This window comes from Cenococcum geophilum (assembly GCF_001692895.1).
Source record: "Cenococcum geophilum 1.58 unplaced genomic scaffold K441scaffold_32, whole genome shotgun sequence".
Taxonomy (NCBI): domain Eukaryota; kingdom Fungi; phylum Ascomycota; class Dothideomycetes; order Gloniales; family Gloniaceae; genus Cenococcum; species Cenococcum geophilum.
This window is the reverse complement of record NW_027137590.1, coordinates 822875-844274: the sequence shown is the minus strand read 5'-3', so window position 1 is coordinate 844274 and position 21400 is coordinate 822875. Positions and strand designations below refer to the sequence as shown.

The 21400-nt window shown below is 42.3% G+C and overlaps 5 protein-coding genes across 5 annotated transcripts; 3 read left to right on the top strand and 2 right to left on the bottom strand.

Annotated features, from left to right (window-relative positions):
- The first annotated feature begins 521 nt into the window (after positions 1-521).
- Positions 522-1318, top strand: K441DRAFT_181950 (uncharacterized protein). Its single transcript, XM_067640381.1, has 2 exons — positions 522-1095; positions 1183-1318. Exons 1-2 carry the CDS (start codon positions 646-648, stop codon positions 1237-1239), a joined length of 507 nt encoding a protein of 168 aa, XP_067501938.1. The 5' UTR covers positions 522-645; the 3' UTR covers positions 1240-1318.
- On the top strand, positions 1319-2366 carry K441DRAFT_181951 (uncharacterized protein). Its single transcript, XM_067640382.1, has 2 exons — positions 1319-1424; positions 1519-2366. The coding sequence occupies exons 1-2, from the start codon at positions 1398-1400 to the stop codon at positions 2209-2211; spliced, it is 720 nt and encodes a 239-aa protein (XP_067501937.1). The 5' UTR covers positions 1319-1397; the 3' UTR covers positions 2212-2366.
- A 204-nt stretch (positions 2367-2570) lies between these two features.
- Positions 2571-3939, bottom strand: K441DRAFT_688366 (alpha-ketoglutarate-dependent taurine dioxygenase; the record flags this gene model as incomplete). The annotated part of the gene is made up of 5 exons (XM_067652181.1): positions 2571-2718; positions 2769-3102; positions 3164-3226; positions 3278-3422; positions 3490-3939. The coding sequence occupies 5 exons, from the start codon at positions 3937-3939 to the stop codon at positions 2571-2573; spliced, it is 1140 nt and encodes a 379-aa protein (XP_067501936.1).
- Positions 3940-4920: 981 nt separating this feature from the next.
- On the top strand, positions 4921-6639 carry K441DRAFT_688365 (FAD/NAD(P)-binding domain-containing protein; the record flags this gene model as incomplete). The annotated part of the gene is made up of 5 exons (XM_067652180.1): positions 4921-5054; positions 5107-5247; positions 5313-5583; positions 5630-5776; positions 5848-6639. The coding sequence occupies 5 exons, from the start codon at positions 4921-4923 to the stop codon at positions 6637-6639; spliced, it is 1485 nt and encodes a 494-aa protein (XP_067501935.1).
- Positions 6640-7167: 528 nt separating this feature from the next.
- On the bottom strand, positions 7168-8983 carry K441DRAFT_688364 (cytochrome P450; the record flags this gene model as incomplete). The annotated part of the gene is made up of 3 exons (XM_067652179.1): positions 7168-7191; positions 8271-8526; positions 8622-8983. 3 exons carry the CDS (start codon positions 8981-8983, stop codon positions 7168-7170), a joined length of 642 nt encoding a protein of 213 aa, XP_067501934.1.
- Between the last annotated feature and the right edge of the window lie 12417 nt (positions 8984-21400).

Sequence of the window (21400 nt, the reverse complement as noted above, 5' to 3'; positions counted from 1 at the left end):
TATCCTTAGCTTCGAACATCGTGGACATTACAAACTTATCTTCCACCGTCGCTCTCTCAACCGATATGGCCCGTAATTGCCAACGGGCGCCCGCGAAGCACGGGCGGCAAATACTGGTGATAAATAGTGAGACCGCGCCTCTCTATTCTCCATAAATCCTCCACGCTAACAATGGACAGGGGGAGGTCCTAAGGGTATCCAGAAAGTAGCAGCGCAAACGCATCTTCGCAGGAGCGCACGCGTGAACAGCGCAGCGACTCCTAATGAACAATCTAATTACAGTCTAACAAGCCCCGCAATTAGCAAAAGAGCCCAAAGAGAGGTATACCACCGTTATTCACCTAGGAATGAATTGAATGCCTGCCTACAGAGATATCTACAGCCCTTCTTGTTATAGCTGCAAAACTTACCTGGCTATAGCTACATCGAGACCCGCCGGCACCCCCACAAACTATAAGATGGAAGCAATTGCGGGATCCTAAAGATTCACCTCTATTGGAACACCCTCAAAAGCGACCGCGAAAATCCTCCATACAGCCCACCTCGGAGCATATACCTGTTAAAGAGCCGGCTGACGGCCACGCCCTAACCAAATCCAACTTACAAAAGTTTAACAAATTATTCACCCCGTCAGCGCAAGAGAAGATGGACACTAGATCGGTCGCTTATTCAAGGGGAAGGGATAGTAGAAGGCCGACACAGGCGTCTAGTAGAACTTCACGAAGTCGGTTGCGCCATTCATTATCAAGGAGCACAGCAACCGACTTAGACCTAGAGACATCAACACAAAGATCTCAGAAAACATCTTGTATCGCTGCTAGTTATCGTTTTACCAATCTAGAAAGTGCAAGGATATACATCGAAGTTGGATTGCCGCCAGAAGAAGTTCAAGAACGTGTTAAGGCGGTCGTTCAGAGTGATATCCCTCCGGCGAGGAAGGAACTATTAACTAAGCTCGCTAAAGATTTCTGTGGCGACTTCTTAAAGATTCTACGTAGGGCGGCCGGGGAAGATGACTATATAGAAGTTCTCTATAAGACCCTCTCCTGCATGTTCCCTGGGGATAAATACATGCACTCGAGGAAAGCAGGTACGGTATCCTATTTATTCCCCGTGTTTCTCATCAATACTACTGCGTCTTTGAGTGGAATGCTAATTCACGACGTGCATTTGATCCCTTAGATTGGCGACCCGTTCTCAAGCCTCTTATCCGTTCCTCTTGGGACTTCAGTTTCCTGAATGAGACCGGCAATGATCCTGACGACGTTCTTAATACACTCCCGAGGGAAGCGCCTGAGGAAGCTCCCAACAAAACTATCTCCCAGGTTATTCCAAGAAAGCGAGCGCAGGCAGACACCCAGTACCTTTCCCCACAACGATCTCTCGAATCTTTTAATATGGACGAGGTAGAAATCGCGGACGAAGTAAGTCTCTCAACATCGCTCTCCGCGGTCTAGGCAATTGAGAATGGTGGTTGCTATAGCACTCATACTAGACCGACAGCTAATTCTTTACAAGGCAGTAGCAGCGAATGAAGTCATGCCGCCACCCTCCCGATCTACCCGATCGCAAGCGGAGGTAGATGGCTCTCCTATTAAGACGCCTCGCCCAGACGTCACTATCGGCATCTCCCATGACGCAGTCGTGCAAATTTTACATCATACGCAGGATCTCGACCGTACCCGGGGGAGGGATTTTCTTAATGACCTCCAGCAGAAGACCATATATCGAGAGAACAGGAGACAAAGAGAGCCCGTACTTTGCAGTGAGCCAACTCAAAGAGCGCTCCAAATTCGATTCCCCTTCCTAGTCATAGAAGGCAAATCGTATGCAACCGGCAAACACATCTTTGACGCAGAGAATCAAGCTGCGGTTTCAGGTGCCTGCGCCCTCAAAATCCAATACGATCTTGACGACCTAGCTCAACGCGCTTCTCAAAGCTCTCACTGCCAAGAAACCACTCCTCTGTCTTTCTCTATCTGCACTCAAGGCCCCTTTCACGAACTCTGGGCACATTATGCTATAGTGGAAGACAATGTTCGCAAGTTTCATATGGTACCGGTCAAGACTTGCCGCGCGCCCATATTAGACGAGGTCCTACAGTGGCTAATGTGTGTGGATAATGTAATAAAATGGGGGGCCGGTGAGTTTTTAGAAGGCGTGGTGGAGCGACTGGGCAAAGTGGCCAGGCGGGCCGGAGGAGGGCTTTAGTCACTTACCTCACCAACCTCAGCAAGCTCAGACCATAGAATCAATTAGCGGCAGTATTTCCGAAACGGCAGTAAGATACAAGTTGACAACCAATGCATTCTTGTCAACCATCTCGATAGCTTAGACCCTGATTTTGATACACCGCACGCCGCACTCTAACAGCGATACTTGAAACCGCAAAACATTTACAGATGTAGGAAAAGTCATCTCATACATTTTAAAAGAGTGCATCACGTTGTAAGGCTCAAGCGCTATTATAAAGACAAGCATGGAAAAGGTAGCAACATTATTATTGTCTTCAAGTGTAAATATCCTAATGTCTCCTAGTACATATGCAAATTTTACGTTCATCATATCGTCTACTCATCAGGACCTGCTATTCCAAGTGCTTGGCGCCTCGTCGGAGCCTTCTCATCAAAATATGGCTTCTCGGCTAAAGCTGTGACTCTCGTTCCATGTCTTGGCTCATTGCCTTCATAGTCCCAACTTGCATTGTGGATGGTTATTCTGTCCTTTATTAGCTGTATACGCTTCCTCATTCAATCTTTCTGTCTTACCTATTATCCCACAAGGCCGACGTGTTTTGGGTCCACTTAAATCTGACTTGGATATCGACATTCCTTTCATACACGTCATACAAATAGCCAAGGATGAGATCACTTTCCGCTTTATCCAATCCAGCGATGCGGACAGTCATAGCACGGTTCACCCAAAGAGCCTTCCAGCCTGTTGCCGGATGCGCTCTTACCAATGGATGAACACGTTCTATGTACTTTGGACCAGCAGTAGGATTATTGCGGTCAAGGTACGGATGTGCGCTACGGTAGACAGCCTCTTTACCGTCAATCAACTTTCGGAAACCAGGAGACAACTTTTCATAAGCGGCATATCCTGTGACATTATAAGTCAAAGGCGTCACCACGCTATAATTTGGGATGTTTTGGTAACTTGCCTGATGCCCACAAAGTGTCTCCACCTATGGATGGTATGGTATCATTAAAGAGGTGGGTCACGCCTTTTTCCCATTAGCTCATGTCCTGGCGAGATCAGGGGCAAGAAAGATTACCGGCCGGCTGTCTTTCGTGTACAAGATCTGTATGCCATCGGCTCGCGCCTCCTGGATTCCGGAAGTTTGGCGCAACTTCTGTGGCCTGTAATGCTGGCCAAATGACCGTAGTTCCAGGAACGCCTGGCACTGAAGGAGCTTGCGGCTAATAGGGAGGTCACAATCAGTACAAAGCAGTTTTCATAGGTTCGGAAATTGGAGACACATCTTACGTGAACTTCAATCTCTCCAAACCATTCCCCAAGCTTCTTCTGCTCCTGAGGAGTGATTTCTTGGTCACGGAAAAACACCACGCTCCGTTCCGCAATCAAAAGACCAAGTTCATCCTTCTGCTGATCTGTAAGATCCTTCAGCTGTAGGCCCTTGATTTCCGTCCCGATATGTGCGGTCAAGTGAATAACCTCCGTTGCAGCAGACAACAGGGCTTTCTTTGCCGGGTCGGCACGGGAACCTGGGTCGGTGAAAGGGCGATCATGGTCCCGAACATTATAGACGTCGTCCAAGTAGATGGGTTTTGCCGGCCGGTATGGATAGCCAGCGGAGAGGTCAATGCCTGCCTTTTCAAAACGTTTACGAGCTGCTTCAGGAAGACCCAAAGTGTCTTTTTTGGGTGCGACCGTATCTTTTATTGAGGGCAAGATCGGAAGCGCTACGGGTGCCATTGTGGTCTCACAAGTATGTTTTCTTCATTTGGTGGTGTCACAGTTCTTAAAGATTCTCACAGTTTGACCTATTCCCGATAGGATTTATTCTACTCGTAAGCATTCTAAAATCTAAGGCTCGATTGTTTTGTCAGCTTGTTCTATTCCACGTAGGTGACTATTTTGGTTGCGGGGTAATCTTAATCACATCATTCTGTAAGTCAATTGCGCTTCACAACTCTACAACGCTCTCTACCTTATCGACGACTGGGATAGTCGTATATCGTTGGATACTCTTTATCACTATTTCCCTAGGCCCCCACACCATCTTACCTATCTGAGGTCTTATTCCGTTTCATATTTGAAATTCCCCGCCTTTTAATCGGCCCTGGAGTTGGACAATATGGGATTCAGATGACGCCATACATAATCTCCGGTCACTCGATGCAGTATCCATGACACGTAGAATCGGCATTTCGAGAGGTCACTCAACGGTCCACGATTACACTGTCCGAATTGCTTGATCTAAGAGCTTAATGATGTTCGCGACGAACAGTCGAATCAGATCAATTTGCTCCTCAACTTCATGAAGCTTTAGAAGCTGTTTCTAAACCCGAAGTTCATCCGTTTGCGGAACTCTTAAGGTAGTAGAGAATCTAACCTAGTCGATGCTACTGACCCACTCAAGAACGATGCAAGACCCCAGGATTTGTATTGCAGATCTTAGTCCCCACTTTCGCTATCACTCTATTCTCTAATATCCGATAGCTCCATCGCCGCTTGCAAATACTGTATCACTATCCTCTCGTCAGGGTAAGCACGAATACCATTGAGTAATGTTGCATGATGAAAGTATTTCTCTGGATGCTCAACTAGCTGATTAATCATTCTACTTTGGATAATCCGCGATCTTTTGCAGCTATTCCAATCTTTCCGCGTTTGAAATTCCTTAAATTAAATTTGATCTTGAACTGCTAGTCGGAAAGCACTTCAAACAGAAGAATGGCTCGATTCCCATCCAAGAGAATTGCGGTCATTGGAGCAGGTATCAGTGGTGTCGCTACCGCAGCTCACCTTAAGAGTGAAGGGCTAAATGTGATCGTGTTTGAGAGATCGAGTGTTGCAGGCGGCGTGTGGTACGCTCCCTTCGGCTAATCGTGACTTAATTGCTAACAAAGAGTAAAATAGGGTGTACGATGGACGGAAGCCTATCGAGCCAGCGTATCCTTCTACTCTTGCATCGCAAGCGGATAGACTATATATGGATACTCGCACGAACAGCGCCGAGGAGCCGTCAGAGATAGCACGGCTCCAGCATTCTCCGCCCGGGTAAGTAGCATTTGAAGCGTTTACCTTTTGTCCTACAGCAAGTTGATTAAATGGTATTAGGACAGACCTTGTTATATCGGCCTCACCAACAATGTACCCACAAGGTTGTTACAGACAACGCTAAACGCCTTTCCACCTGGAACGCCCGACTTTGTCGGTCATTCGGTTTTGAAAACATACATACAGGACACCTCTCGCAAGACTGGAGTAGAAAATATTACGGTATATGATACCGAGGTGAGGAATGTTCAGAAGAGTGGTGGGAAATGGATGGTGGAAACGGTCACTCTCGGTGGTGGTAGTACCGCAAGCAAATATAAGCGGAGGACGATATGGGTATGCATGCGCATCCGGAGCTGCAATTTAGGACTAAGTTTTTCAGGAATTTGATGCGGTCATAGCTGCCTCCGGTCATTATCATGCAGCTCGAGTTCCAAATATCCCTGGGTTAGGCGAGTTGAAGAAGCGATGGCCCAGTCGAGTTCAGCACTCGAAGGGATACAGAACGCCGGACGTATTCAAAGGAAAAGCACGTCACATCCTACTAAATAGCTACTTCACGCCATTCTAACTCTCTGACTAACCATCTTCAACCTTTAGAATGTCGTCCTAGTGGGTGCAAGCGTATCTTCCACGGATATCGCTCGCGAACTCGGTCCCGTAGCGAACGAAATATATCAAGTCCACCGAAATGGCGCTTTTGATCTCCCCTCAAGCCTCTTGCCGTCAAATGCTAATAGAGTTAGCGAGATTGAGTCTTTCGATCTTTCACATTCACACCCGGATGGCCCTCTGCCGGAAGCAGAATCCATTCCTACTACCATAATCCTGAAATCTGGGCAAAAGCTTTGTGACATCCACCATATTGTGTTGTGCACTGGCTATCACGTTTTCCTGCCTTTTCTACGCTACCTCCACTCTGATAATACGCCAGTTCACCTCGCAGATGACAAAGTCCTTGTGACTGACGGCACACAACGTCATAACCTTCACAAAGATATCTTCTATATCCCAGATCCAACGCTGATTTTCGTGGGTGTCCCGTATTTTACAGCTACATTTACACTATTCGAATTCCAGGCAATGGTGGTGGCGAAGGTGTTGAGTAGTAAGGTTAAATTACCTAAGGAGAGCTTTATGAGAGCGGAATACAGGAAAAGAGTGGAAGAAAAAGGCTTTGGCAAAAGATTTCACAGTCTAAAGGATAGGGAGGTAGACTACGTGGACGAGTTGTTGACCTGGGTGAATGCAGATTTGGAAAAGCAAGGCCTGGAGAAGCTGAAAGGACATACGGAAGTATGGAAGGAGCTGAAGGTGGAGCAGGTGAAGAGGATAAAGGTCATGTTCGCAGGGAAGAATGAGCCAGAAAGGCAGTTAACGTTGGTTTGTTGAGTGCATTTCCGAGATTGCGAAAGTGTACTTACCTGATTTAAGAAGCCCATTTTTCGATATCATTGCATCACTTAATCTGCAATGCTGGAGGAGAAATAGCTATGGAGCATGTTGTTTACTTTTGCGTTAAGATGTGTTCCCAAAATTGAAAATTGAATATTTTCGAGTGACTGCAACTGGACCAATCGCAACCGACCAGAAACGCAGCGATGCGCTGATCTTGAATCAACGACACTTCTTACTTTTGTCATCACGAACATCATATTGCCAGTGCATGGATCACCAGATGGTATGACGCTACCATATGTCGACAATAATTTCTTTTAACATATTGAGCTATATAAGGCTTTGCCGTAGTATTTGGTTTAGTCGGTGGCACGATAAAACGGTGTTTAGATGACTGTCGATAGTGTCGACGAGCCTTAATCACTCCTAGGGTGCGACCAGTCGCGTCACACAGCGCGACCTCGCCGTAGACACAAGTCGCCGTCTCACACTACCACTTGCCGACTCGAAGACCTCATACCACTATCCGCAGATTCGTCGTCTATGCTGCAGGAGATTCGCTGGATCGCAGGCGGACTCGTCACAAGACACGACAACTCGTCCCTCTTATCCTCTCCTACCAAGACGGGCCGACCCAGAGACCTCGAGTCGCTATCCCTACCAATCGAAGACTTCCTGAACAAGAGCCCTCATTCCAAACACTGCAAGTCGCCGCTTCAAGCCGATCGCAAGTTCTCATACCCTCTCTACTGCGTGATCCAGTCTGTGCTGCGCTTTTTCGGGGGCACACTTCTATCTTCAGCCTTAATTAGCCGCCTCGAAGCGGTCTACGCGTTAATAATCCTGTTATCCGGAATGATAAGAGGCTCTCTGGCATAAGCTGCAACTAACATAGTGACATACGGCTGCAACATCGGCTTAGGTACGAATTTAAATAGGCGCAAGTTCCGCGGATGACAATACGGTTGAAGTATGAAATCCAAGTTTGATTTACTGACCTGAGATAAACGGTTATATCGGACTACCTACCACTCCTTGATCTACTAGCTACCTCAACCATCGAGCTTTACTCTCAATAAAGATACGGTAGACGTCCAGCATACCAACAGACAAGCAGCCCCCACCTGAGTCCGAATATATCAAGATTCTCCCCTAACCAAATAATGGTAGCTTTGTGTCGGACGGACAAGTCACTCATAAGAACTCTGTCGATTGAAGCTAGCTCTAGAAGCTCTCTATATACATGAGGTCGGGGCAAAGGACTGACGACGACGCTGACGACTATTCTGGAGCTATTACTCAATCGCCACCAGGTCGATATTGCCACTCAGTCGGTAATAGGTAATAGAAACAGGGTGTGAGTCATAAGGTGGTACCTGACAGTGACCTCAACGTTCGACACTTTGCATATCTCAATCAGATGAAGACTTCAAAGTCTGTGCAAGTATTCCCTGAAGGGGTTGTTTTCGAGCTTATAATCGTAATTCGCCAGAGGAAATTGGATCAGGGGGATTTCTTACTGAACAATTCGAATTCGTTTTTGGATCTATGGTGGAGCCCTCCAAGATCAAGACAAAAAGACCCCTTAAACGTTCACTCCGTCTTAGCAAGCTTAAAGTCCCCACGGGCCCATTGCGCGCAACTCCTATGTAATCCACCAATTGGAACTCATCCAATCTATGTCTCTCTCCCTCTAGATCTGGATTACCGCCTCCTAAATTCATATCTGTAGCTGCAAGCCGCATATCAAAGCGATGCAGAATATGTGCCAGCACGAGTTTCAACTCCAAATACTCTACATTCTTCCCAATACACCGGCAAATGCCTAAGCTAAACGGACAAAATGTCCAATGAGCGAGCTCAACACTTTCTCTAGAGGTGCTTTCCGAGGGAATCCAACGTTCTGGGCGGAATTACTACGGGTCGGGGTAGCATTCGATGTTGTGGTGGATTGAGTATGCGGGAACGGCGACCACCATACCACCAGGAATGTGGTCCCGTAGACGTCAATATCGCCCGGGAGGACTTCGCGAGGAAGATGGCTGGGAGCTGGTGGTGCTAGACGCAATGTCTCCTGTATACAAGCTTGAAGATAGACACAAGAATTGAGCTTAGGCCCACTGCAGATTTCTGAGGGAGTACTAAACATTTCCCTGATTTCTTTCGTTGCTTTGCGTAGTGCACATTGATTATGCAATAGATAGAAGAAAGCTGCCGCAAGCACACCTGCAAACGGATCTGCCCCAGCATTAATGATATTAAGACTTCTGGAATTAAGCTCACTTCGGTCGGGCCGACTGCCTGTTTTGCGGTCTATGTTGTTGAGAAGGTAGTGCATCAAGTCCTTCGGAATATCTTTTTCTCCTCTTTGTGATTCCTTCTCTTTTTCAATTCTCCGGTCCAATTGGTCGATTGCGTAATTAACTGGTTGGATGCTTTCCCTGGCGGCTTTGCCACTCATAATTTCAGCAAATCCATTCTTCATCAGGAATCGCGCAAGCCAAGGAGACAGCAAACATGACGACTAGTGAGATGTTATCAGTAAGTAGACATTCTAAGTTTGTCTAGGAGAGGACACTGCTGCAGTAAGCAAACTTGCTCGTAGTTATCATAGATTTAGCCAAGGCACGATTATCTTCGTCCTCCATACACCGAAAGCGGCTTCCATATGCCAAATGGCCCTTGATATCAAACCCCAGCCATGTGGACAGGACGTTCACGTTCTTCTTCCCACTCTAAGTACCCGCAGGCTTCAACAAGTCACAGAATATATCAATATATCTCAGCATGGACTCCTCCACTGCCTTCAAGGAACTATCTGAGAATGCCGGGCTGATCCAGTGCCGTCTAACCGCATGCCTTCCTTGTCAGTCTCGCTGAAAGTGTTATATGCCTCCGCCACACATCCCGCCGTCTTGTACCTTTCCGAATTGCACACGTTTACCCGCTTGGATCCGTAAATGACATTTGGAGCCGTTTCAAGGTTAAACACAGGGGAGTTTGGTGCGATGCGGAGGATCGGGCCTTGAAAGATGGACTTCACTCGACGTTCTGCGAATGCAGTTGGGGGTGATCGCAGACCTCACCATACTTTTCGTGGCCTCTTAGAAGAGATGGCGGCTCCCGTTGTAGCATTGGAGTATGAGAGGCCAGACAGTTAGCTTGTAGCGCAGAGGTGGGATACTTAACCAATGGATGGAGCGTGAGTCGATGTATCCAGATTATGACGATCTGGATCCAATGGGTTTCAGTAGAGTTATTTTAAGCGTTAGCTTAATATCCAGGACTCAGATAGGCGGTAGTTGCAATACATGAATGGAAGATTAGCAAGTGGCGTGACTTTTCGAGCTGACGGGTACTCTGCGAAAAGCCTGAGATGATCTGCTCGAGAAATCGAGAATGGAGGTTCTGATTGAGCTGATTGAGCTGCTTGTAGAATTTAGGATGTTTGAATGTTTATGAAGGCCACTCTCGGGAGTGTGCTGCTCGCTCACGGAGATAGAAGGCAGTCTTGTATATGTCGACCGCTGCCGGGAGGAAGGACTCGCAGGGTGGGCGAAAATCGTTATCGATTAGATTGATACGATAAGTGATATCATATCATATCATTATTATATCGATCGATTTTTTTGATAAACCTCGCTAAATAAGCGAGTAATTATACCTGTAGGGAATTCTACTAATATCCTTAGCTTTCTTAATAATTTATACCCTCTTTATTTATACTTCTCCTTATATAAGATACTATAAAATAAAATAAAAATAGTAAAAAAGAGAGGAGACCCAGTGTTAGCAACTCAGTCAATCGAGGCATAAGCACGGCAAGAGGGACGCGCAAGCCTGTACGATTGGTAGTCTATAAACGAGGATCCAAAGCTAGAGAAAGGAAAGGAGAAGAGTAGCAGCGCCGCTCAAAGTTATGTACAATCCTCTGGTTACGTGACGGCAATTTGCGGCAATCTAACGGCAGTTTGCCAGTGCCGTAACATTACCCCCCCCTCCGAAAAAGCCTGCCCTTAGGCTTTATAGTCCGTACTATACCCATAGGGCGTTCCTATCTTTATGCTCTTCTGGTAACTTATTGTCTTTATTATGCTAGTATTCCATCCATTTATCTAGGTATTTTGGCGGTCTAGGTTTATTAGGGTAACGGCTATAGAACTCCTAAAGCTTATAGGGACTACCTATAAAGTTCTATGTGGGGTACTAAGTAGGGTCTAGGTTATATCCTTTCCAACTAATATAATACTTTAGCGTTCCCTTTATAAGTTTATAGGCCAGTATTTCTTTAATTTCCTATTCATCGTCGCCGTTAACTTAAATCGGTAGGGGCGGTTTATTCTTTTATCTAGGTAATAGGTTGTTTATAGCCTTTTGTAGCTTATCTAGTAAGAAGACAGGGTGGACCTTAATTAAATCCAGGAGTTTAACCTTGTACGAGTTGCCTACTTTATTAAGAATCTTATATAGTCCTACCATCTTATAGTCCAGCTTACGGCTAGGCCGTTCTATTTTCTAGTTCTTTATTATAACCTAGACCATATTACCTACGGTAAAGTTAGGCTTGCGCCTATACCTATTTACCTACTATTCCATTAATTTCTAGGCCTTTTATAGGTTTATGCGGGCTACCGTCTAGGCTTCTTCTAAGCGCTTAGCGTACTACTAGGCTTCCTTATGGGATAGTTTCTTATATATAGTCTAGGGTCCTTCTAGTCTTTTCTAGTTAAAGCTTATATGGGGTAAGTAGCCTATTTCTAGTTAAATAGGGGCAAATCTAGTAAAGTTGTGGGGTAGGGTCGCTTGGGTATAGTCTATTAGGGGTAGTAGTTTAGCCTAGTTATCCTAAAAGTAGTTAATAAAAGGCCGGAGTCTCTGGTCTAAATATTAGTTTATAATCTCCGTCTAACCGTCTATCTAGGGGTAGTATGCCGTAGAAAGCTTTAGCCTAATGCCTAAGATCCGGGTAAACTCGTTCTAAAAGGCCGATATAAACTGCGGCCCGTAATTGGATACAATAGTATTTAGTAGTCCGTAAATTCGGTAAACATAGTAGATATATAGTTAGGCCGCCTCTTTAGCATTAATATTCTTATAGTAGGGAATTAAGAACGGGCGCTTGCTAAAGCGGTTAACTAGAATTATAACTATATCGTATCTATTACGGTCTAGAGGCAGTTTATAGAAGTCTATAGAGATATACTGCTAGGGGCGTTCTAGTATTAGGAGTAGCTTTAATAATCCTAGGGTTTTATCCTATAAAATTATAAACCTACGGCAGTCGTTATAGTTCCGTATATAGCGGTCGATATCCGTAACTATTCTAGGCCAGTAGTATCGGTTACTAATAATTTTACGGGTCTTATTCTTTCTAGGGTGGGCCGTAGAGACCTAGGTATAAGCTTCGGCAATAAGCCGGGTCCGTAAGTTCTATTTCTTAGCTACTACTAGCCGTTCCTAGTGCTTAAGTAGTCCGTTTTTAAGGGACTATAGGCTGGCAATGTTCTTTGCCTTTTTACGGTACTCCTATAGAGAGGGGGCCGTTCGGTTTACCTGTAGTAGTTTATTAATAAAGTTAAATCCTAAGGGTTTAATAGGATACATCTCGGCGCCTAAGGAGTCTATACTTAGTTCTGCCTATATCTAGGGGTTAAGGTATTTCGGTCGTAGTAGTGTCTAGGTCTATAATAAGATCTTTATAGCCGTCTGGTTACCTAGGTCTTATTCACGCCTAGTAAAAGCATCCACACGGTTCGTAGCGCCTAGTCTATATATAATTAAGAAGTTAAACTAAGATAGGATATCCGCTTAGCGTGCCTGCCGGGCCGTAAGGGCCTTAGTTGTTATAAAGTATTCTAGGGCCTTATAATCCAAAACTACCTTAATAGGCTTAGGGGTCCCCTTTAGCTGTACACGCTAGTGCTAAAAGCTAAAGATAATAGCTAGCATTTCTTTATCATGGATGTAGTAGTTTAGTTTGGCATCTATTATAGTATTAGGACGCCAAGGTCCTTAGGGCATGTAGTAACGTGACAACAGTAGCGGGATGCAAAGAGTTTCTGGTTTTTGATGAAGTAGAACTGTAGAACTGAATTCTGCTATTCTCTAATACGGGGCGACTACGTTTTGTAGGCGCCTCGCCTGCGCTTCGCCTGCGCTAAGCCAGTTACGGCTAGTGCGTCTCTATGGCCTAATAATTGCCCCCCCCTTCTTAAGCGGCTGTCCTTAGCTAACGCTATTATTGCCCTTCTCTAAATAAAAAGTTTTTAACAAATTTAAGTGAATTAGATAATGTAACGATAGGACAATATAATAATAGGATAATGTAATAATAGGACCTTGTAGAGATCTATAAAGGTAGGAGTTCCCACTAAGGTAGGACACTAGATTTCCCTTCCTATTTAATTTCGATTCGTTTAGTTTGCGACTCGCCGTCTTCTTAACTTCTAATTAATTATAAATCGCAAGCGTAGCGCCGCCGGTCCGCCTGTTGGCGAGCCTTCCGTAAATATTCTTTATACTAGCTTATAGCTGTCGCTAACCCTACTAGATGCCGTCTAAGCTTCCTTATTGCTTGCAAGGTGCTCCCCCAGCCTTACTTAAACTAATTTGCCTCCGCTACGCCAAGCGCGTAGCTACTACTGGGTGGACTACTTACGGTAAGTAGGCTAACTGTAATTGCGGGTACTGCCGATAACTAAATAAGTCATACCAACTAGTAAGTCTAAGTGCGTTAGTTTAGGTTTTAATAGCTAATAGACTAGGTCCCTAAGGCCTTCTATAGCCGCCTAAATAAGCTACTTACCCTCATTAATAGGGCTAAGCGCTAGCGGGTTACTAGCGGAGATACGGCTAACCTTAACGCTCGCGTTACTGCCGTCTAAAAGTCCTTTATGAAGGATATCGAGGCCTTAGTACGCACCGGCGCTAAGCACGGTCTCCACCAGCGTCTAAAGGGCGAAGACTTTTCCCTACTCTAAGTGTAGGAATTACAGGCCATCCGTTATACTCTTAAAGGAATTCTTAATATAATACGCGCTTTAGTACGTGTCATAGCGTAGGTATTTCGCTGTTATAGCGTATACTAATAGTACTTATAGGCCAATATACCTCCCATTATAAGGGATAAGGAGGATAAGGAGGAGGGAGAGGAGGAGGAGAATAAGGGGGGAGAGGAGGAGAAAAAGGAAGGAGGGGAGGAGAGGGGGGATTTGTTAGAGCTATAGAGTATCTATATTTCTATTAGCGTACTACCATTACTTCGCCGTCGTTCTGTCGTCGCCCCGCTAATAGGGCGTAACCTTAGTTATAATTAAAAGTTTTTTATTTTTCTACCTACTTTCTTTTCTGTTTGCCCCTTAGGGTAAAGTAACTATTATATATCTCCTTTACGTCCTTATTAATATCTTTTACTAGGACCTATTTATTATATTCTTTTAGCTAGCCTTTTTACTTAACTAAGTACTGTAGGGTCTAGTTATATCCCTTCCTTTTATATACTTCTTCTACCTTATATTAGTCCTCTTAGTCCGCTTAATTATCTAGCTTAATAGGCCCTAGTAGAGGGTCTCTAGTAGTGCCCTTATATTATTTATATAGCTCTAGTAAGCTAATATAAAATACTAGGTAGATACGGTAAGACGTAGGTAGATATAGTTGGTATGCTTACTTTTTAACTAGTTTAGCTATACTAAAAGGTCTAATAAAGCGTGCTATAAGTTTCTTATTTAGCCTTTTTAGTTTAAGGTTCTTAGTCAATAGTAAGACTAGATCCCCTACTTTATATACCTATAGTTAGTAATAACGATTATAGTATTTCGCCTACGCCTTGGCGGCGTGCTCTTAGCGTTTCGCTAGCGCTTCGCGTTTAAGGGATATTCTTTTAATCCTCTTAGAGGCGGCTAGAATAGAACTACTATCGTTTGTCTAGACCTCGTATTCTAGATATAGGTAAAACCTATAGCAGGTATAAAACGGGCTTATACCTATTATACTATATTTAGCATTATTATAGGCGAATTCAGCTAGTAATAAAAGGCCTGCCTAGTTACTTTACTTTTTGTTATAAAACATATAGAGGTAATACTCTAGGGTTTAGTTCTGGCGTTCTATTTGCCCATGTCACGGCTTGAATAAATGCCTCTAAACCGAAGCTTGAACGAATGCTGTATTACGAAGATACTAAGCTAAAGAGAAGGAAAAGGGGTCGCTAGGACCAATGTAAACAAATATATAGGGTAAGCCGCCAAGGCGCTAGCTTTAGGCGGGCCAATCACAGGTCGGCAGAATATAGTAAAATTTAGCAGGTAACGTACGATAGCGCCATTACATCACCCCCCTCTTTAAAAGAAAGCCTGCCCTTAGGCTTAGTTAGAAAAAATAGGGTAGCACTAGGCTTATAAACGTAGGATTATAAAAATATAAGATAAGGAGATAAAGGAGATACGAGTCCGTCCTAACTAAGTATAAAGGGCGATTGTAGGCTAAGTAGAAGCACTAGGCTAGAAAGAGTAGCCGCTAAAAGTCTTAGCACGGATCTGACTAATTAAACAACTTTAACTGGCGGTCGAAGTTCCTAGACATCTGAAATTTTACGGTACTAGCAGAAAACAGCAGAATATGGCAGAATTTGGCAGATAGCTGTATTAGGGCTTTGGGGCGTTTTTATCCCTATATTCTTCCGGTAACTTATTATCTTTATTATGCTAGCATTCTATCTATTTGTTTAGGTACTTTAGGGGTCCAGGCGCATTAGGGTATTAGTTATAGAATTCTTTAAGCTTCTAGGGGCAGCCTATAAAGTTCTACGTAGGGTACCAGGTTGGGTTAGAATTGTAGCCCTTCCATTAAATATAGTATTTTAGCGCTCCCCGTACTATCTTATAGGCCAGTATTTTATTAACCTCCCATTTATTATTACCGTTTACTTAAACTAGTAGGGGAGGCTTGTTCTTTTATCTAGGTAATAGGTTATTTATAGCTTTCCGTAACTTATCTAGTAAGAAGATAGGGTAAACCCTAATTAAGTCTAGGAGCTTTATCTTATATAAGTTGCCTATCTTTTTAAGAACCTTATACGGTCCTGCTATCTAGTAATCCAGCTTATAGCTGGGTTGTTTAGTCCTCTAATTCCTTATTATAACCCAGACTATATCGCTAGGGGTAAAGTTAGGCTCTTAACGGTGTTTGTTTGCCTACTGTTTTATTAACCTCTAAGCTTTTTCTAGGTTCTCGCGGGCTACCGTCTAGGCCTCCTCTAATTGTTTAGTATACTATTAGGCCTTAGTATAGAATAGCTTCTCTTATATAGTTTAGGGTTTTTCTAGCCTTTTTTAGTTAAAGCTTATGCGGGGTAAGTATCCCATTTCTAGCTAAATTGGGGCAAACCCTGTAGAGTTATGGGGTAGGGTTACTTGCGTGTAGTCTATTAAGGGTAGTAGTTTAAACTAGTTATTCTAAAAATAGTTAATAAAGGGCCTAAGCCTCTAGTCCAGGTACTGATTTATAATCTCTGTTTAACTATCTATCTAGGGGTAATAAGCCGTAAAAAGCTTTAGCTTAATGCCTAAAATCTAGGTAAACTTATTTTAGAAGGCCGATATAAACTATAGCCTATAATTAGACACAATAGTATCTAATAGTCTGTAGATTTAGTAAACGTAATAGATATATAGCTAGGCTACCTCTTTAGCATTAATATTCTTATAATATAGAATTAAGAACGGGCGTTTACTAAAGCGGTTAACTATAACTATAACTATATCGTATTTATTACGGTCCCTAGGTAGTTTATAGAAGTCTATAAAGATATACTACTAAGGGCGCTCTAGTATTAGGAGTAGCTTAAGTAGTCCTAGGGTCTTATCCCGTGGGATTATAGCTCTCTAGTAGTCTTCGCAGTTCCGTATATATTAATTAATATTCGCAACTATTCTTGGCTAGTAATAGCGGCAGTTAATAATTTTACGGGTCTTATTCTTGCTAGGGTATGCCGTAGAGACTTAGTAATAAGCTTTACAGATTAGTTTAGTCCGTAGATTATTAATATTAGGGACTATAAGCCGCTCCTAGTATAGGAGTAATCCTTCCTCTGTCTTAAAATTGGGGTCTTCTTTTACGGCTTATTTGCGGAGGGCCCTTAAGGCGTTAGCCGTACGGTTTACAGTTAGGAGGCGGTTAATTAGCCTTATTAGCTTATCTAAGGACTCCTCTATTAGTGCTAGCTCGTTTTACTAGAAGTCTAGCTCCTTAAAAATCCGTAGGTCGAGCTATTCTAAATAAAGGAGGGCGCGCGTCTAATATTGGGTCTTTAGCTTATCCTAGGGTCCTACGTCTTGTTCTCTTTAGGTTAGGGTATTAGCCTTAGAGTTTTACTTACTAGAATAATATATAATTGTAAAGAAGAATTAAAAAAGTATTTCGGCCTACTAGGCTTATCGCCCTATAAGCTGCTTTATAGTTATAAAGTACTCTAGGGCTTTATAATCTATATATATCTTAATCCGGGAGTTTATACCTTTAAGCTTTGCGCGCTATTAAGAGAGTAATTAAATAATAGCTAGCATTTCTTTGTTATATACTTTATAGTTATACTTAGCTGGGTCTATTATCTTTAAGAAGAAAGCTATAAGGTACTATTCGCCGTCTAGATATAACTATAATAGGATTCCCGCTATAACCCTATTAGAGGCGTCTGTTTCTAGCATTAATTTAAGGTCTAGGTTATAGTAATAAAGGATTAGAGAAGAAATAAGCCGATCCTTTACCTCTTTAAAGGCCTCTATATAGCTATTATTAAAAATAAAAGGTATATCCTTTCTAGTTAGTCATACAAGAGGTTTTACTATAATTCTATAGTCACGGATAAACCAGCGGTAGAAATTATAAAAACTAAGGAAGGACTAGATTCCTTTTACTATATAAGGGGGCTTCTAGTTATGGATTACCTTTACCTTCTTAAGGTTAACCTTAATTCCTTCCGTAGTTACAATAAACCCAAGGTATTTTATACGTTTTACCCTAAACTCGTATTTCTTAATATCGACTTATAAGCCTATGTTCCGTAGCCTCTCTAGGACCTTCTTAACATAAACTTAATACTTAAGTTCGTCGTCTAAGTATATAAGAATGTCGTCTAGGTATGCCGTGTAGAATTCGTTAAGGTAATTAAAAAGAATATTATTTATATACCTTTAGTACATAGCTGGTCCGTTTATTAGTCTAAAAGGAAGAACTTTATATTTATAGGAACTATAGCGGGTATAGAACGTTGTTAAATCTTCGGATATAGGGTTTATCCTAATTCGGTAAAAAGCTTGGCAGATATTAAGTTTAGTAAAGATTTTTACCTAGCTTAGACGTGTAAGGGTCTTATTAATTAAAGGAATAGGATACTAGTCCTTTTAAGTAATAGCGTTTAGCTTTTAATAGTTAATATAAAAATAAAGGCCTCTATTAGGCTTTTTTACGAATAGAATAGGGGAAGCAAAAGGGGCTTAACTTGGCTTAATAAACCCTTTATCTAGGTTATTAATTAAGTACTGCTTTATTACTTTTAGCTTATCTATTAATTAATAGTAGAGGGGGCTATAGCCTAGCGAGTTATTGGCCTCTAATTAAATCTTATAATTATACGTCTGGTAGGGGAGTAACTTATCTAAGGCCGCCTTTAAAAATGCATCCTTGTAGCCTATATAAATGGTAAAAAGAAGGCGTTTAACTAGTTCCTTATTAGTTTCCTTATCTAGCCTTTCCTCTCTATTATTAATAATTTAGTTAATCTCATATAGGCTCGTTATAAAGACCTTATTGTCCTTCCGGTATATATTAAAGTGGAACGCTATAGCGCTAATTACGGTAATGTCTATGGTAGGGGGGTTAACTAATAATAGGGGCGTATATAACTTTAGGGACTTCTAGGGTACTAATGTTATTATTACTCCTTTTAGCTCCTATTGCATCTTTCAGAGGTTATCCCTTATATCCTATTAATACGTTCTTTTTTATAACGGTTAGATCTGTATAATTTAGACGTTATCTATATTATTATCTGTCCTACTTCTATACGTAGAGTCCTCTTTAAACATAGCGCTTTAGAAGAGTATTTTTATTAGTATAGAGTTCTTTCTAGCTTTATAGCGGGCGTCCTCTTAAGTAAAGGCTAGGTCACAGGCCTAGACATCCTACTGGTAGGTAGGGTTACCCCTTATAGCTAGTGTCTTACAGTTGGTTCGGATCTCCCTAATAAAGGAGGGCAACCTTAGTCTATCCTCCAGCTAGATAAACCGTCTTTTTTACACGTTTAACTAAATATTAAAATAGGACATCTATTTTCGTCTAAGGATTATATTATAGGACCCTAGGTCTAGGATGCAAAAGGGGATACCATATTAGCGTTATCCGTTAAGAGCGATATATAACTTTAAGACGTGGGTAACGGGCTAACCGGCTTAGCCGTTATAGCCCTTTACCTAAACAGGCTTCTCTAGTTAGATAGCTTCTGCATTTAAAAACTTGGCAACATTATTTATATAGGCAGTATTTATAAAGGCGAAGCCATTTACTCCAGTGTTAATAAGGGCGGTTATATTAACTCTATATCTATTTTAAGATACTATATATAGAACTATAAAATGCTTTCCACCCATTAACTAACTAAGATTAATCTCTTTAAGATCAATAGGGTACCCTAGGGGGGAGTCTTTCCCTAGGGTTCTTCTTTTCCTAACTTATCGGACGTTTCTCCTTCCTCTATCTCCTTAATATTGCCTATATCCTTTAGCTCCGGGCAAAATAAGATAAAGTAACTTTACTTTTTACAGTTAAAGCACGTGGCTAAGGCAGGGTTAATCGGAGTATTACGGCGAATACTAGTTAATGGCGTGGTACGTAGCTAGTCGGGTAAGGCTCGCCGGTGCGTAGTTATAACCGCCTTTAGTATAAGAGTAGTTATAACTTATCTTCCTGCTCTAGCTTTTATAGGTATAGCTAGCAAGTTCTAATTATTACGGAGTTGCTTCTGCTAATTAGGGTAGGCGTTAATCCGCTTTAGTTCTAAGTCTAATAATAGGCAACAAGCTGCGAGTTTTTTATAGGTTAGTAGGTTATCTAAGGTTATAGCGATCTTTTTTTATAGCTGGATTATTAGCTTATTATATAGGTCTAATCAGTAGTTCTTAAGGGGAACCTAGCCTTCTCCTGTAAGGTATAGGAATTAAGTCTAGAATTTAGCAAAGGGTTAGTTCGGTTTTATTATTAGGTAATTATAGTTATAATAGGCATCCTATACTTTATTTGGGTTAATATAAATAGCCGCTAGGTGCCGTATTATCTCGTTAATAGATATAAATTAGATAGGGAAGTCGTCCTTAAACTTAGCTTAAAGGTGCCGTTGGGCGTCCCCAGTAGTTTAACTAAAGAGGTAGAGTATTTTAGCTTCTTTAGAAAGGAAATAGTTATAGTTAACGCGGAGCTTTCCTTATACTTAAATCCTCTAATTCTTAAAGGTAGGGTCTATCCCGTCGGATAGTGGTAGGGGGTTAGGGAGCTTAACGGACTTTAATTGCTTTATTATTATATTTATACTCCCTAGTGTATTATATTTAGTAGAGTGAATAGGTCAGCTAGGGCTTTAAGAAGGGGAAGCTAGGCTATTTTATAGGGCCGCAAGGCTTTCTAGGATCTTTTATAGGGTCTCTTATATATTTCTTACTTTAAGACGATTGGCTTCCTGGCTGGCTGCGAGGGCGCGAATCTGCTCGCGTATGCCTATGACATTATTATTATCTTTAATTTCTAATCCTAATTGGATCTCAGGTTCCTCTTAGGTAGAGGCAGCTCTCTTAAATAAGCTTGCTTTAGGTGCCATCGTTAGCTTCCTAAGGTTTGTCGGTATTATATACTTTAGTTTTAATTCCAGGGGTACAGGTCCAGTCCTGTCTGGCTTATAAGGTAGGATATTATCCAGGCCTTCCCAGGCAATATAGAGTTGTTTTAGTGTCTAAGTATAGCGCGTTAATATGTTATTACAGACGAAGTTTCTTTAGGGTAGGATATTATTAAGGCCTTCCTAGGCAAGGTAGGGAGAGCTTAGTATAATATCACGGCTTAAACAAATGCCTCTAAACCGAAGCTTAAACGAATACTATATTACGAAGATACTAAGCTAAAGAGAAGGAAAAGGGGTCGCTAGGACCAATGTAAACAAATATGTAGGGTAAGCCGCCAAGGCGCTAGCTTTAGGCGGGCCAATCGCAGGTCGGCAGAATATAGCAGAATTTGGCAGGTAACGTGCGATAGCGCCGTTACAGCTCGTCCATTTGTGGGTAAAAGGCCGTACTTAGCCTACGTTTTATCTTCGTAGTAAAGTATAGCTCTAACTAGAACTTACTAGTGAAGATACTGCCGCGATTAGATATAATCCCCCTAGGGGTTCCAAAACGGCGTACTACTTCGTTAAGAAAGAGATCCGCGAGTTTAGTTGTAGTAATAGTTTTTACTATAGGCAGATATAAGGCCATCTTAGTATAGCAGTTAACTATTATATATATTGCGTTATATACCTTATCGCCTTATTTACTAGGCGGTAGGCCTATAATAAAGTCTATTATAATCTCCTACCATAGCTAGTCCGGGCAAGGCAGCGCTTAAAGCTCGCTATAAGGGCGATATTAAGGCGCATGTATATATTGGCATAAATTATAAGTAGAGATATAGTTTATAATGTCCGTATTTATACTAGGCCAGTAGTACTTAC